Here is a 12,137-nt window from a genome sequence, read left to right as displayed (position 1 = left end):
GGGAAATTTTTAGAGAAACAGCCCCCCCCTCAAGTGCCTATTCCAAGCTTCTAGTGCAACCCCCTCCTCAAGCAGGAGACCCTATTCCATTCCAGACAAATGGCGGTCCAATCTCTTCTTAAAAACCTCCAGTGATGGAGCACCTGCAACTTCTGGTGGCGAGCTGTTCCGCTGGCTCATGATTTTAAAAAGATTTTAAAACGTGACGCGCTCCCTCCCGAAACGTGTAACCCTCCGAGGTGGCAATTCTCCCCCAGCAAATGTTTAAACCCGAAGTGAAAAATATAGGGAATTCTCAAGTTACGACTGTAACAGAGGCTGTCCGCTTCGGATGGAAGACGAAACAGTCGCAAAACGGGGCTGGCCGTAGGTACAGCCGGCCCCAATTTTACAATGTGTTTGTGACAGTCTTTTGAGTGAAGCCACTGTTTCCTGCAGCATGGTTTTGCCAAAAATTTGGAAATGGATTCTGATTTTTGGCAAAAACGGTGATAAAACACAGTGGCGCGAATACCGGAGGAAGCAAATGTCTATAAAAACAGACTTTGTTGCTCAGGATTCAAAGGGTAAGTGTGTGAAATGGCAAGATCCCAAGTTGTAAGTCCCTTGGTCATAACTCCGAAACAGGTGTCAGGCCTGCAGCCATCTTTTCTTTTGGATCTTTGGCCTGCCACACCATTATTCTACTAGGCATTTTCTGTTGTGGGAAAATGGGAGGGGAGATTGTATGGAGTTAGATGCGATGTAGCCATAACAACATTCCTTCCAGAAAGCCAAGGTCATCCTTTGTTCTTTGCACTTCTGCAACTGACCGGAAGTGGATGGGTGGAAGCTGCCAGCGTGGCAGTGGGAGATTGGACCATGGGATGGACTTGTGGGTGGGGGTGGGGGGCAAGATCTTGAACTTTCAACTGGGTGGGGAAAACCGGGAAGCTTTTGGATTCGGGTTTTTCCAGCTGTGCCAACATGGCTCTCTTGATAAATTGGAACTTTGAGGAATCCTTTGCCTTGGACTCTGATTTACTTTTCGATGCTATTTGGAACCCTGACGACGGGTTGCTAAAAGGACCAGTTGTTAAGTTGAGGAGTTCAACCCGGCGTTCTGCTCTCTCTCTGTCCTCTCTGTCCTCTCTCTCTCTCTCTCAAACTTAGGGACAAGGAGCTAGTCCTCAGCGTTCTCCGAGGAATGAGACTGCCCTGAAGTTTGCTGTACCTCACCCAAAGGAGTTTTGTTGACTTCCTCTATGGTTGTGATTAACCACTCAAAAAAGTCTTGGGAATGAAAAAATTGTAAAATTAATATTTAATTCATAGCCGACTCCAGCTGGCTCCTTATTCGCCTGCTTTTTTACAGGACAAGCGCAAAACTCTAATATGTCTTGTGCCCTAACCAAAGTTTGGATTCTGGCAAGGGTGCCCCCCCCCCGCCATCCCAGGACCCCTGTCGGTATACCTCTTGTGCAGGTCTAGTAGATCTTTGTCGGCAATCAGAACTTTTAACTCCTTCAGGCCCTGTAAAAATTCTTTATCCAAATCGACGTCCATGTCGTCTACGTTGGTGTCTGCCGGGACAAATGTCATTTTGTTGCACACCTGAGCTTCGAAGTTTTTGTTGTTGTTTTACTTTTTAAGCATTTTTTTTATTACAGATTCTCTGGAAACGTGGGGGTGGGGGTCCATTTTGCTCCCCAGGCCAAAAATGGGTGGGGGGTGCAGAGAAAGAAAGAAAGAAAGAAAGAAAGAAAGAAAGAAAGAAAGAAAAAAGAAAGAAAGAAAGGAGGGATGGAATGAGGGAGGGAGGGAAGGAAGGAAGGAAGAAAGAAGGGAGAAAGGAAGAAAAAGAAAGAAAGGGAGGGAGGGAAAAAGGAGAGGAAGGAAGGACAACAAACCTGGCATTAGACTCAGCTTCAGAGGATAATCCAGGGCTGGAAGGGACCTGGAGGTCATCTAGTCCAACCCGCTGCTCCAGCAGGACACTGTTAAAGTGACTTTCTGTCTTTTGATCCCCCCGTCACATGGCTACATAGCCACGCCCAACCAGTCACATGACCGCCACCAAGCCACGCCCACAGAACCGGTAGTTTAAAAAAAATAGATTTCACCACTGGGTCAGCGCTGCTGTTAAGTCTACAACAAACCATCCCTGCGGGTGCAACAGTCCCTGAATTCCCGCTGGAGAAGGGCCTGGTCTCCTCCGGGGGGCCTGCCCCACCCCATATCCTGAAGGATCTGCCCTCTTACCCATCGCCCCCAAAGTCCAATTCTCGATCATCTGTTCAGCGCAGTAGGCGAAATCCTCGAAGCTCAAATACTGCAGTTTCTTCTTCCCGGTTTCAAAGCGGCTGTTGGCGAAGAATACAATGGCGGCGTAGTCCCTAAAGAAGGGGGGGGGGGAGAGAAGATTGGGGGGTTTAAGCCAGGACAGCTTAACCACTAGGACAGCTGGTCAGCAAAGGAAGGGCCTCGACCTAATGGCCCAAGTCTTGTGTTTTGTGGGTCCATGGCGCACAAAGGCTGCGTTTCTGCTTAAGAGACCAAAACGGCTTGTCTTCAAGCTGCAGTTTAGATTGGAAAAAAAAAGATTTTCTATTTCTTTGGCAGTGGGCCTTTTCCTGCTCACGACTCACTAGGGGGGTGGTTTTGCATTCTGCACGTGCTCAGGAGCACCTCCTCTTGCAAGAGTGCCCGCTGGGTTCAAATCTCTGAACCCTCCACCCCAGATTTTCTGTTGTGACAGAGGACATCGCACCGCGAAGGGGGGTATGTGGACAAAATTGTATTATTCTTTTTCTGAGATAGCAACAGCCCTTAGACTTATATACCGCTTCACAGTGCTTTTACAGCCCTCTCTAAGCAGTTTACAGAGTCGGCCTCTTGCCCCCAACAATCTGGGTCCTCGTTTTACCCACCTCGGAAGGACGGAAGGCTGAGTCAACCTTGAGCCTGGTGAGATTCAAACTACCGAACTGCAGGCAGCTGGTAGTCAGTAGAAGTAGCCTGCAGTACCGCATTCTAACCACTGCGCCACTGAGATCTCACTTCACCACTGAGTGTTCTACATCAGCATGTCTCAACCTTCGCAATGTTAAGATACGTGGGACTGAGATTCCCAGGATTCCCCAGCCAGCAAGGCTAGCGCTGGGATTCTGGGAGTTGGAAGTCCGTGTATCTTAAGAGTTGCTAAGGTTGAGAAACATTATGCTGACACATTTTAAGAAAGGTGGGCCTCAACTCACGTGCTGGCTGGGGAATTCTGGGAGTTTGTCTGCATATCTTAAGGTTGAGGGATACTGCTGTAGCATGTTTGTGTGAGAGGGGGGGGAGGGAGAGTGAGCAGGAGGGGGAGAAACAGAGAGAGAGAGATGGAGTGGAGAGAAGATGGAGAGAAGACAGGGAGGGAGATAGAGAGACAGAGAAAGACACGGAGAGAGAGAGACAGAGACAGAGACACAGAGAGACAGAGAGAGAGACAGACAGAGAAAGAGAGAGACAGAGACACACACAGAGAGACAGAGAGAGACAAAGAGAGAGAGAGAAACAGAGAGAGAGACAGAGAGAAACAGAGAGAGAGAGAGAGAGACAGAGAGAAACAGAGAGAGAGAACAGAGAGAGACAGAGACAGAGAGAGAAACAGAGAGACAGAGACAGAGACACACAGAGAGTGAGACAGAGAGACAGAGAGAAAGAGACACACACAGAGACAGAGAGAGACAGAGAAAGAGAGACAGAGAGAGAAACAGAGAAACAGAGACAGAGACAGACAGAGAGAGAAACAGAGACAGACACAGAGAGTGAGACAGAGAGACAGAGAGAAAGAGACACACACAGAGACAGAGAGAGACAGAGAGAGACAGAGAGAGAAACAGAGAGAGACAGAGAAAGAGAGACAGAGAGAAACAGAGAGAAACAGAGACAGAGAGATAGAGAGACAGAGACAGAGAGAAACAGAGAGACAGAGACACACAGAGAGTGAGACAGAGAGACAGAGAGAAAGAGACACACACAGAGACAGAGAGAGACAGAGAGAGAGAGAGAGAGAAACAGAGAGAGACAGAGAAAGAGAGAGAGACAGAGAGAGAAACAGAGAGAAACAGAGACAGAGACAGAGAGAGACAGAGACAGAGAAACAGAGAGACAGAGACACACAGAGAGTGAGACAGAGAGACAGAGAGAAAGAGACTCACAGAGACAGAGAGACAGAGAGAGACAGAGAGAGAAACAGAGAGAAACAGAGACAGAGAGAGACAGAGAGAGACAGAGAGAGAAACAGAGAGACAGAAAGAGACACACAGAGAGACAGAGAGAGGGAGAGAAAGAAGGAGAGAGAGAGAGAGAGAGACAGAGAGACAGAGGTATCTTGAATTGCACAAAATTCTGCAGGTAAACTTGAGGGAGGGAAGGAGGGAGAACGTGCAAGAAACAGAGAATTCTCTGGTGGACTGGTTGCCCAGAATCTGGGATTCATAGAATCATAGGGCTGGAAGGGACCTTGGAGATCTTCTAGTCCATTCCCCCTCCCCCCCAGCCAAAGTTAAGAATCCTAATAACTCTACCTTGAGCACATTACATCCCCCATGCTTATTTCCGTACCTGGCTAACCGATCGGAAAGCAAGAAATGCTGTTGAATATTTTCTACCAGCGACCCGCGTAATTCTTCCACGGCTTTGAAAACCCGCTTGAAATTGTCAAACTGAAACGGAAGGGGAAAAAACCAACACTTGATGCCATCGTGGGAGACAAACCATACTTGTCTGGGGTTGCAAAATAATAATAATAATCATCATCATCCTCCTCCTCCTCCTCCTCATCATCAGGGGTGTGGTTGCACCTTGTCCGACTAACCAATTTAATTTTATTTCCATCCCATCTTTAGTACAAACGAACTGTATTTACAAGATTCTGGATCATCAAGCACCTGGAAAATATATTTGCTTTTCACGCCAGTCTGTCAAAGAGTTACTGAAAGCTAGTTTTTTTTCAACTCACCTGTCGGCGGCAACTTTTAAGGGTCACCCCAGTTTTGGCACTGATATCATCCAGATCTTTCTTGGTTCCTTTTGATAGCTTTTTCCCCAGCACCTCACGGACAAAAGCAGCATTGAAGGCATAATACCTGGGAAGGAATAAAACATGACTACCGTTTATTTAATTGCTTCCTTCTAAATTGACAAAGAAATAGAATTCTAGGGCTTGAAGGGACCTGGGAGGTCTCCTAGTCTAAAACTTTCCACCATCTTGGTCAAATGGCTGTCCAATCTCTCTCTCTTTTAATAGTTTTTATTAAATGTTTAAAAAAGAACAGGAAAAACAATACAAAGACAAAACAAATAAAAACACAACCAATATGATATACTTCTAAAGCTTCCCGTATCGGCATGTATGTTCTGCTTTTGTAGTTTACTATTCAATTCTTACCTTCTTATACTTTTTAACAATTTTAACAATTCTAATAGTACTGAATATAGCTATATTATAGTCTGAAAGTACGGAGCATAGGATCAAATTTTACATCTCTACGTATATACATTTTTCTTCATACTGTATAATCCATAGTTTTCAAAACTTTTATTTCTTGTTTTGGCTTCTATTCTCTAGCCGTTTGTACAGTCCATTCCAAATTTTATAATAGTCCGACTCTTTTCTTAATTCCATGGTCATCCTGTTCATTTCAGCACATTTGAGTATCTTCCTAATTACCATATCGTGTGTGGCAGTGGTGGGTTTCAAAAATTGTTCGAACCTACTGTGGGTGTGGCCTCCTTTGTGGGAGTGGCTTGCCACCCCATGTGACTGGATGGGAGTGGCTTGCCGCCCATGTGACCCGATATGAAGATGCCGACGACACTTGTCAGAATCACCTAAAATTACCTGACACGCAGCACTGGCATAAATAAGGCTATGATGTAAACTTGTTTTTTAAAAGGCATCTTTGGTTTGCGTTAAAACAACTTCCACACACGCAATGTTCTGATTGCACCACAAACGCAGTAGTCATCCTTACCTTTCACAGAGGCACTGAGTTTTATAAATATGGGCATGATAGTGTAGAATAATCATATCCAAGGACCAGTGGTGGGTTTAAAAAAATTTAGGAACCTCTTCTGTGGGTGTGACCTGCTTTCCGGGTCCACTGGTGGAACCTCTTCTAACTGGTTCGGTAGATTTGACGAACCGGTTTGGTGCGAATTGGTAGGAACCCACCTCTGGTGTGTGGGGAGGAGGTAGTTTTTTTGTTTCCAATTTTGCGCAAAGGCAATTCTAGCAGCAGTTAGTGATATATTGTTATATATATAATGCAGTGGTGGGATTCAAATAATTTAACAACCGGTTCTCTGTCCTAATAACCAGGTGGGTAGGTGGGGCTTAGTGGTCATGTGACCGTGTGGGCATGGCCAACTCAACATTACTCAGGTCGATGGGCACTTCGCCTTAGCTGTTATAAGGGTTAACCGGAGAGGCAGTTTCTGTAAGCAGGGCAATAAAGATTAAGCTAGAAACAACACCAGAATGTTTCCTTCCTGCCTTCCTTACAGGATTAGCCCTGTAAAGCGGGGAAAAACCAAAAGAAGATTTCTTCCAACAACCGGTTCTCTGAACCTCTTAGAAAGTTAAGAACCGGTTCTCCCGAATAGGTGCGGACTGGCTGAATCCCACCACTGATATAATGTTATATATATATTGATATTTCTTATCCATCTCTGGGTATAATATACCTAGTAAACATCATTTCAATGATATCCTTTGTTCTATAATTCCTTCCAGCCAATCCTTAATTTTAAACCAATATTTCCTGGCATGGGGGGGGACATGTCCACCACATATGATAAAACGTTCCAGATTTATGTCCAATCTCTTTTTAAAAACCTACAGTGATGAAGCACCTACAGCTTTTGAAGGCAAGCTGTCCCACTGGTTAACTGTTCTTATTTTCAAGAATTTTCTCCTTAGTTCTAGATTGCTTCTCGCCTTGATTAGTTGCCATCTGTTGCTTTTGGTGCTTTGGAGAATAGCTTGAGCCCCCCTGTAAGATCGCACAGGTTGGGCCTCCTCCGGGTGCCGTCGACCGGACAATGCCGGCTGGCGGTCCCCCGGGGGAGGGCCTTCTCTGTAGCTGTGCCGGCCCTGTGGAACGATCTACCCGTAGAGATCCGGACCTTTACCACTCTCCCGGCCTTCCGTAAAGTCACCAAGACCTGGCTGTTCCAGCAGGCCTGGGGCTGTTGATTACTATCCAGTCCCACTTAGACAGAATGGATGATGTGTTAATTTTAATAATTGTATCTCTTATCTTAATTTTTTTAAATGCTTTTTTATCTTGCCTGTGAGCCGCCCAGAGTCCCAATGGGAGTGGGCGGCATACAAATTTTATTAAACTGAAACTGAAACTGTTCTTTGGGCAGCCCCTCAAATATTGGAAGACAGCTATCACATCCCCCATGGTCCTTCTTTTCATTAGACTAGACATACCCAGTTCCTGCAACCGTTCTTCATATGATAGAACCTTCCCTTAGCATTCTCAAATAAACAAATCCTGATTTTGCTTTTCAAACCTCAGATATGTTATTCTGTAGTAAAGAAACTATATTACATAGGGGTTTTTTTTTGCCCCAGGTTATTGCAGCAAGACTTAATCTCCAAGTTTTATTCTTACAACTGGAATGTGAGGTAGACTATCTATAGGGTGTATATGTAAAAGAGCCGTGGTGACGCAGAGGTCCACAGCCAGGAGTTCGATCCTGACCAGCTCCAGGTTGACTCAGCCTTCCGTTCTTCTGAGGTTATTAAAATGAGGACCCAGATTGTTGGGGGCAAGAGGCTGACTCTGTAAACTGCTTAGACAGGGCTAGAAAGCACTGTGAAGCGATATATAAGACTTATTGCTATTCCCCTTCCTTCCTTCCTTTCTCCCTCATCTCCCCTCCCTCCCAGTGGTTAGAATGCAATATTGTAGGCTAACTCTGCCCACTGCCAGGCGTTCAATTCTGACCAGACTTCTGTCCTCTGAGGTTGGTAAAATGAGGACCCAGGGGCCATTTTATCCACTACCAATGACCTAGCGTTGCCCGGGTATTTATTTATAGGGGGAAAATGTCCGTAATTTCTCATGTTGGATTTTCCCCCTTACCAGAGGGAGCCCCCTTGTGGAGTACTGTGAAGCTGGCAACTCCAGTGCGCTGTACAGTAGAAGCCATTTTACGGCAGTATGGTAGAAGTTGTTTTGAGGCACAACAGGATGTCTCTTAACAGAACACACACACACACACACAGGAGAGGAGTGTTAGGGAGGATCTTACCCCCACAGTATTTGTTTCCAGAGAGTAAGTCATCTGTGTACCAAGTTTGGTTGAAATTGCTCCAGGCGTTCCAGAGTTATGCTGGTACACACACACACAGACACATACACACATTTTTATAGATATAGATTCGCCAGCTCACCTTTCGATTAGCATCGTCTGCCGGCAAGGCGGGATCTGGAAAAGCAGCTGGTTTAGCAGCTTGGGGGGAGAATGGAGGAGGCGTTCCAGCATGTAAAAGGTGCGGTAGTGATCCATGGTGTCGCTCTGGAGGACGTCAACCGTGGCGCCCGTCTGCTCCAAGATGCCAGAACGCAGCCGAAGGGAGACGGCATCGTCGACTGGGGAAAACCAAGAGGGGAAGGTTTGTCTCAAGAAATGAGATTTCACATGGTGGGAAGATTCCTGGAGCGTAAACATCTGTGCCTGGCTTTAAGACTCATGTCACCAATCGCAGCCAAGAAAAAGCATGCACAGAGCCACAGTGAATCACGTTAATTTCGTGAAACTTTCTTCCTGGAAACATTGCACTGTTAATTAGAACTTTTAAAACTTATGCTAGACCTATGTTAGAGTACTGGTCAACTGTTTGGAATCCCTGCCACATATCTGATATCAGTACAATCGGGCAGGTTCAGAAGTATTTCACGAGAAAAATCTTGCACTCTTCTGGGCACAATAGAATTTCTTATGTTACTAGGCTCGAAATTCTCGGTTTAGATAACTTAAGAGCTTGCGGTCAGATCCACCGTATTTGTCAGAGTATAAGACGCACCTTTTCCTCCCATAAAAAGAGGGTGAAAATCTGGGCGCGTCTTATACACGGAATACCACATTTTTGGCCTCCCGAAACCCCGCCCCCTTCACAAAAGTGGGTGTGGAGGGTTTGGGAGGCCTGCAAAGTGCTCCTGAAGGCTGCGGTGGGCAAAAAGAGTGAAAAACGAGCCGTTTTTTGCTCGCCCCCCCCCCCAGCCCCCAGTAGCATTTTGCAGGCATCTCAAAGTCTCTGCATGCCCCATTTTTCACAAAAAAAATGAGGCGTGCAGAGGGTTTGGGAGTTCTGCAAAGTGCAAAAACCTTTTCTTTTAAAATTGACCTCTTCCAAATCTTGGTGCGTCTTATACTCCGGTGCGTCTTATACGCCGAAAAATATGGTATGTATTGCATGCAAAATTATATGTAGTAATGTTTTACCTGTAAATGACTTTTTCTGTTTTAATTGCAATAATACGCGTGCAAATAACTGCTTTAAACGCAGCGTAAATCACTTTAAACTTGACTGTAAGAAATACGATTTCTGTAATAGAGTTGTCAAAGTCCGGAATGCTGTACCTGATTCAGTTGTCTCAGCTACAAATTTTCAGAGTTTCAATCACAAATGGACTTTCGTGGACCTTACTTCATACTTAAGGGATCAGTAGAGGGTGTGCGTGTGTGCATACGTGCACTAATGCAGTGTTTTTCAACCACTGTGCCGCGGCACACTAGTGTGCCGTGACATAGTGTAAGGTGTGCCGTGGGAAAATTACTTTATATATAGTCAATATAGGCACAGAGTTAAAAATTTTTAACATTTTCTAATGGTGGTGTGCCTCGTGATTTTTTTCATGAAAAAAGTGTGCCTTTGCACAAAAAAGGTTGAAAAACACTGCACTAATGTGCCTATGATCCCTGTCATTGTTTTTTTATTCTCTTACTCTTCCTATCATTTTTGTTTGACAAATGCCAATAAATAAACAAACATGCAAGAATTCAGTTCATGTTCTCCTAGGTTGCTAGTAGAGATCATCTACTTCAGAGTTTCTCAAATGTGGGGTGGACTTCAAACACCCACACACACACACAGAAATCCCTACCCAGCATGCTTTAAGATAGGAAGACTGGATGGGGAATTCTGAGAGATAAACTCCGCCCATCTTAAAGCATGATGGTTGGGGGATTCTGGGAGTTGAAGTCAACACATCTTCAAATTGCCAAGGTTGGGGACTCCTGTCTTAGATCAGGATTACTCAACCCCTGCAGCTTTAAGATGGGTGGACTTCAACTCCCAGAATCCCCCAGCCAGCATGCTTTAAGATAGATGGACTTCAACTCCCAAAAAATCCCCAGCTAAGGTATTTTAAGATGGGTGGATTTAAACTCCCAGAGCTCCCCCAACCAACTGAAGAATTCTGGGAGCTGAAGTCCTTCTTATCTTCACGTTGCCAAGGCTGAGAAACATCGTTGCATATTGTCTTTTTCACGAGAAACATGAAGGACCGAGACTTACCAGAATATCCATCTAGCCACAGCTGATAGACTTCTTCATCGATCAAGGTGGTGTTCCCCACAAAAATGTCCAGATTGCTGGTCATGATTAATGGAGTCCCACTCTTCAGGCACAGAATCTCTTGCTAGCATCAAGGTGCACCTCAGCCTGCAAGGTAAGCAGAGAAATTAAGTTTCTAGTCCACAAGCTCTCTTTTTTCCACTTCGGAGACCTTCCCAGCCACAGCACCCAAGAATTCTTCCCACATTTGGAGATTTCTCAGCCTGGTTGTTAAGTTCTTGTGTTTTATGGAATTCAACGGGCCAAATGCCCCCGCAAATATTGAACTGAGGGAAGGAATTTTTTTCAAATAAAACCACTCTAGGTCTCCACAGAAAGGAAGAGGATGGTTTGAACACGCACCCGAAAGCAAGCACAAGTGGTGTCGAAATGTATTAAATTTATTATTAGTATTATTTCTTTTATTCATTAAAAATTAAACTCAGTCAAGTGAACATTTAAAGATGCGTCACAAATACTGGTGCTAATGGTTTATACAGGTTGCTACCAGCGTCCTAGGTATCAACCAAGTACCTATCTTCTTAAATATATGATATTCCTAGTAGCGCAATTTTTTGCAGTTCCGCTGGTGTTATTCCAGGATGCTGCAAATTATTATTATTATTAATATAAAATAAATATATTATTATATTATTATATTATTATTATATATATATTATTCATGAAGCACAAAATTATGCCAATTGACTGATGCTAATGGTTGATATGGGTTGCTGCCAGCGTCCTAGGTATCAACCAAGTACCTTCTTAAAATATACTATTAATAATAATAATTATTATTATTATACGACGTCCTAGGCCCCTGGGTGGGGCCCGACTAGTAATCAATGCCAAATCCGGCGAAACAACTGGACGCTGTGATAAAATTCTGTTGTTGCGAATAATAATAATATTTATATTTAATATATTAATATTAATTTAAAATTGTGCATTTTCACAGCCGAGAATGAGAGTCATCAAAATCCTGCTAGATTTTTACACCCTTGGGGGGGATGGACCCTTTTAAAAAAACACCTTTTTCCAAAGAAAGGGATGGGGATTCAATCATATATGAAAGAATGCGTTCTAGGAAAGGTGCAGGTCTTAGTTTTAAAATGCTATTTTATAGGAGGGGTTAAAAATCTGATTAATATTTATAACATATAATTTTATCATATTTATAATTCCCCCCCTCTTTTTCTTGAACGCCCTTCTTGTGCTTTGATTATTATTCCCCTCCTCGCTTTACAGACTTTGTCCAGCCATTTTGCTCCAGGGACGGGGCGAGGCACTCTGTGCATGCTCAGAGGCACCCAAGCCTTGGAAGACAGACACCCCCCCATGCTGGATAGAGCCTTCCCGTCTCTTCCCGGCTCGTTCAGCGGCCCATCTCCGCACAAAAAGCCCGGCCCCCCAAGCCCCAAACGGCCTCCCTCGATATCCATCCATTTCTCCCCTTTCCAGCTGCAAAAAAATCCCACCAGCGGCCATTTTCACGTGACCCGCTCTAGGCAGAATCTCTTCCGGGTTGCCG

At 44.7% G+C, this 12,137-nt stretch overlaps 1 protein-coding gene across 2 annotated transcripts in view; it reads right to left on the bottom strand.

Annotated features, from left to right (window-relative positions):
• The window catches only part of FIBP (FGF1 intracellular binding protein), a 17,384-nt gene extending 5,247 nt beyond the window's left edge, over positions 1 to 12,137 (bottom strand). For both annotated transcript variants that reach the window (XM_032234096.1, XM_032234097.1), the window contains exons 1-7: positions 12,085 to 12,137; positions 10,565 to 10,711; positions 8,438 to 8,636; positions 4,988 to 5,114; positions 4,591 to 4,691; positions 2,242 to 2,375; positions 1,454 to 1,562 (exon numbers count right to left, since the gene is read on the bottom strand). In XM_032234096.1, coding sequence (XP_032089987.1) covers positions 1,454 to 1,562; positions 2,242 to 2,375; positions 4,591 to 4,691; positions 4,988 to 5,114; positions 8,438 to 8,636; positions 10,565 to 10,649 — 755 coding nt within the window. In that variant the 5' untranslated portion in view covers positions 10,650 to 10,711; positions 12,085 to 12,137. The remainder of the gene's footprint in view (positions 1 to 1,453; positions 1,563 to 2,241; positions 2,376 to 4,590; positions 4,692 to 4,987; positions 5,115 to 8,437; positions 8,637 to 10,564; positions 10,712 to 12,084) is intronic.

Source organism: Thamnophis elegans, chromosome 17 (genome assembly GCF_009769535.1).
Source record: "Thamnophis elegans isolate rThaEle1 chromosome 17, rThaEle1.pri, whole genome shotgun sequence".
NCBI classification, from domain to species: Eukaryota; Metazoa; Chordata; class Lepidosauria; order Squamata; family Colubridae; genus Thamnophis; species Thamnophis elegans.
Note: the sequence above shows the minus strand (reverse complement) of the source record. Positions and strands in the feature narration are given on the sequence as shown.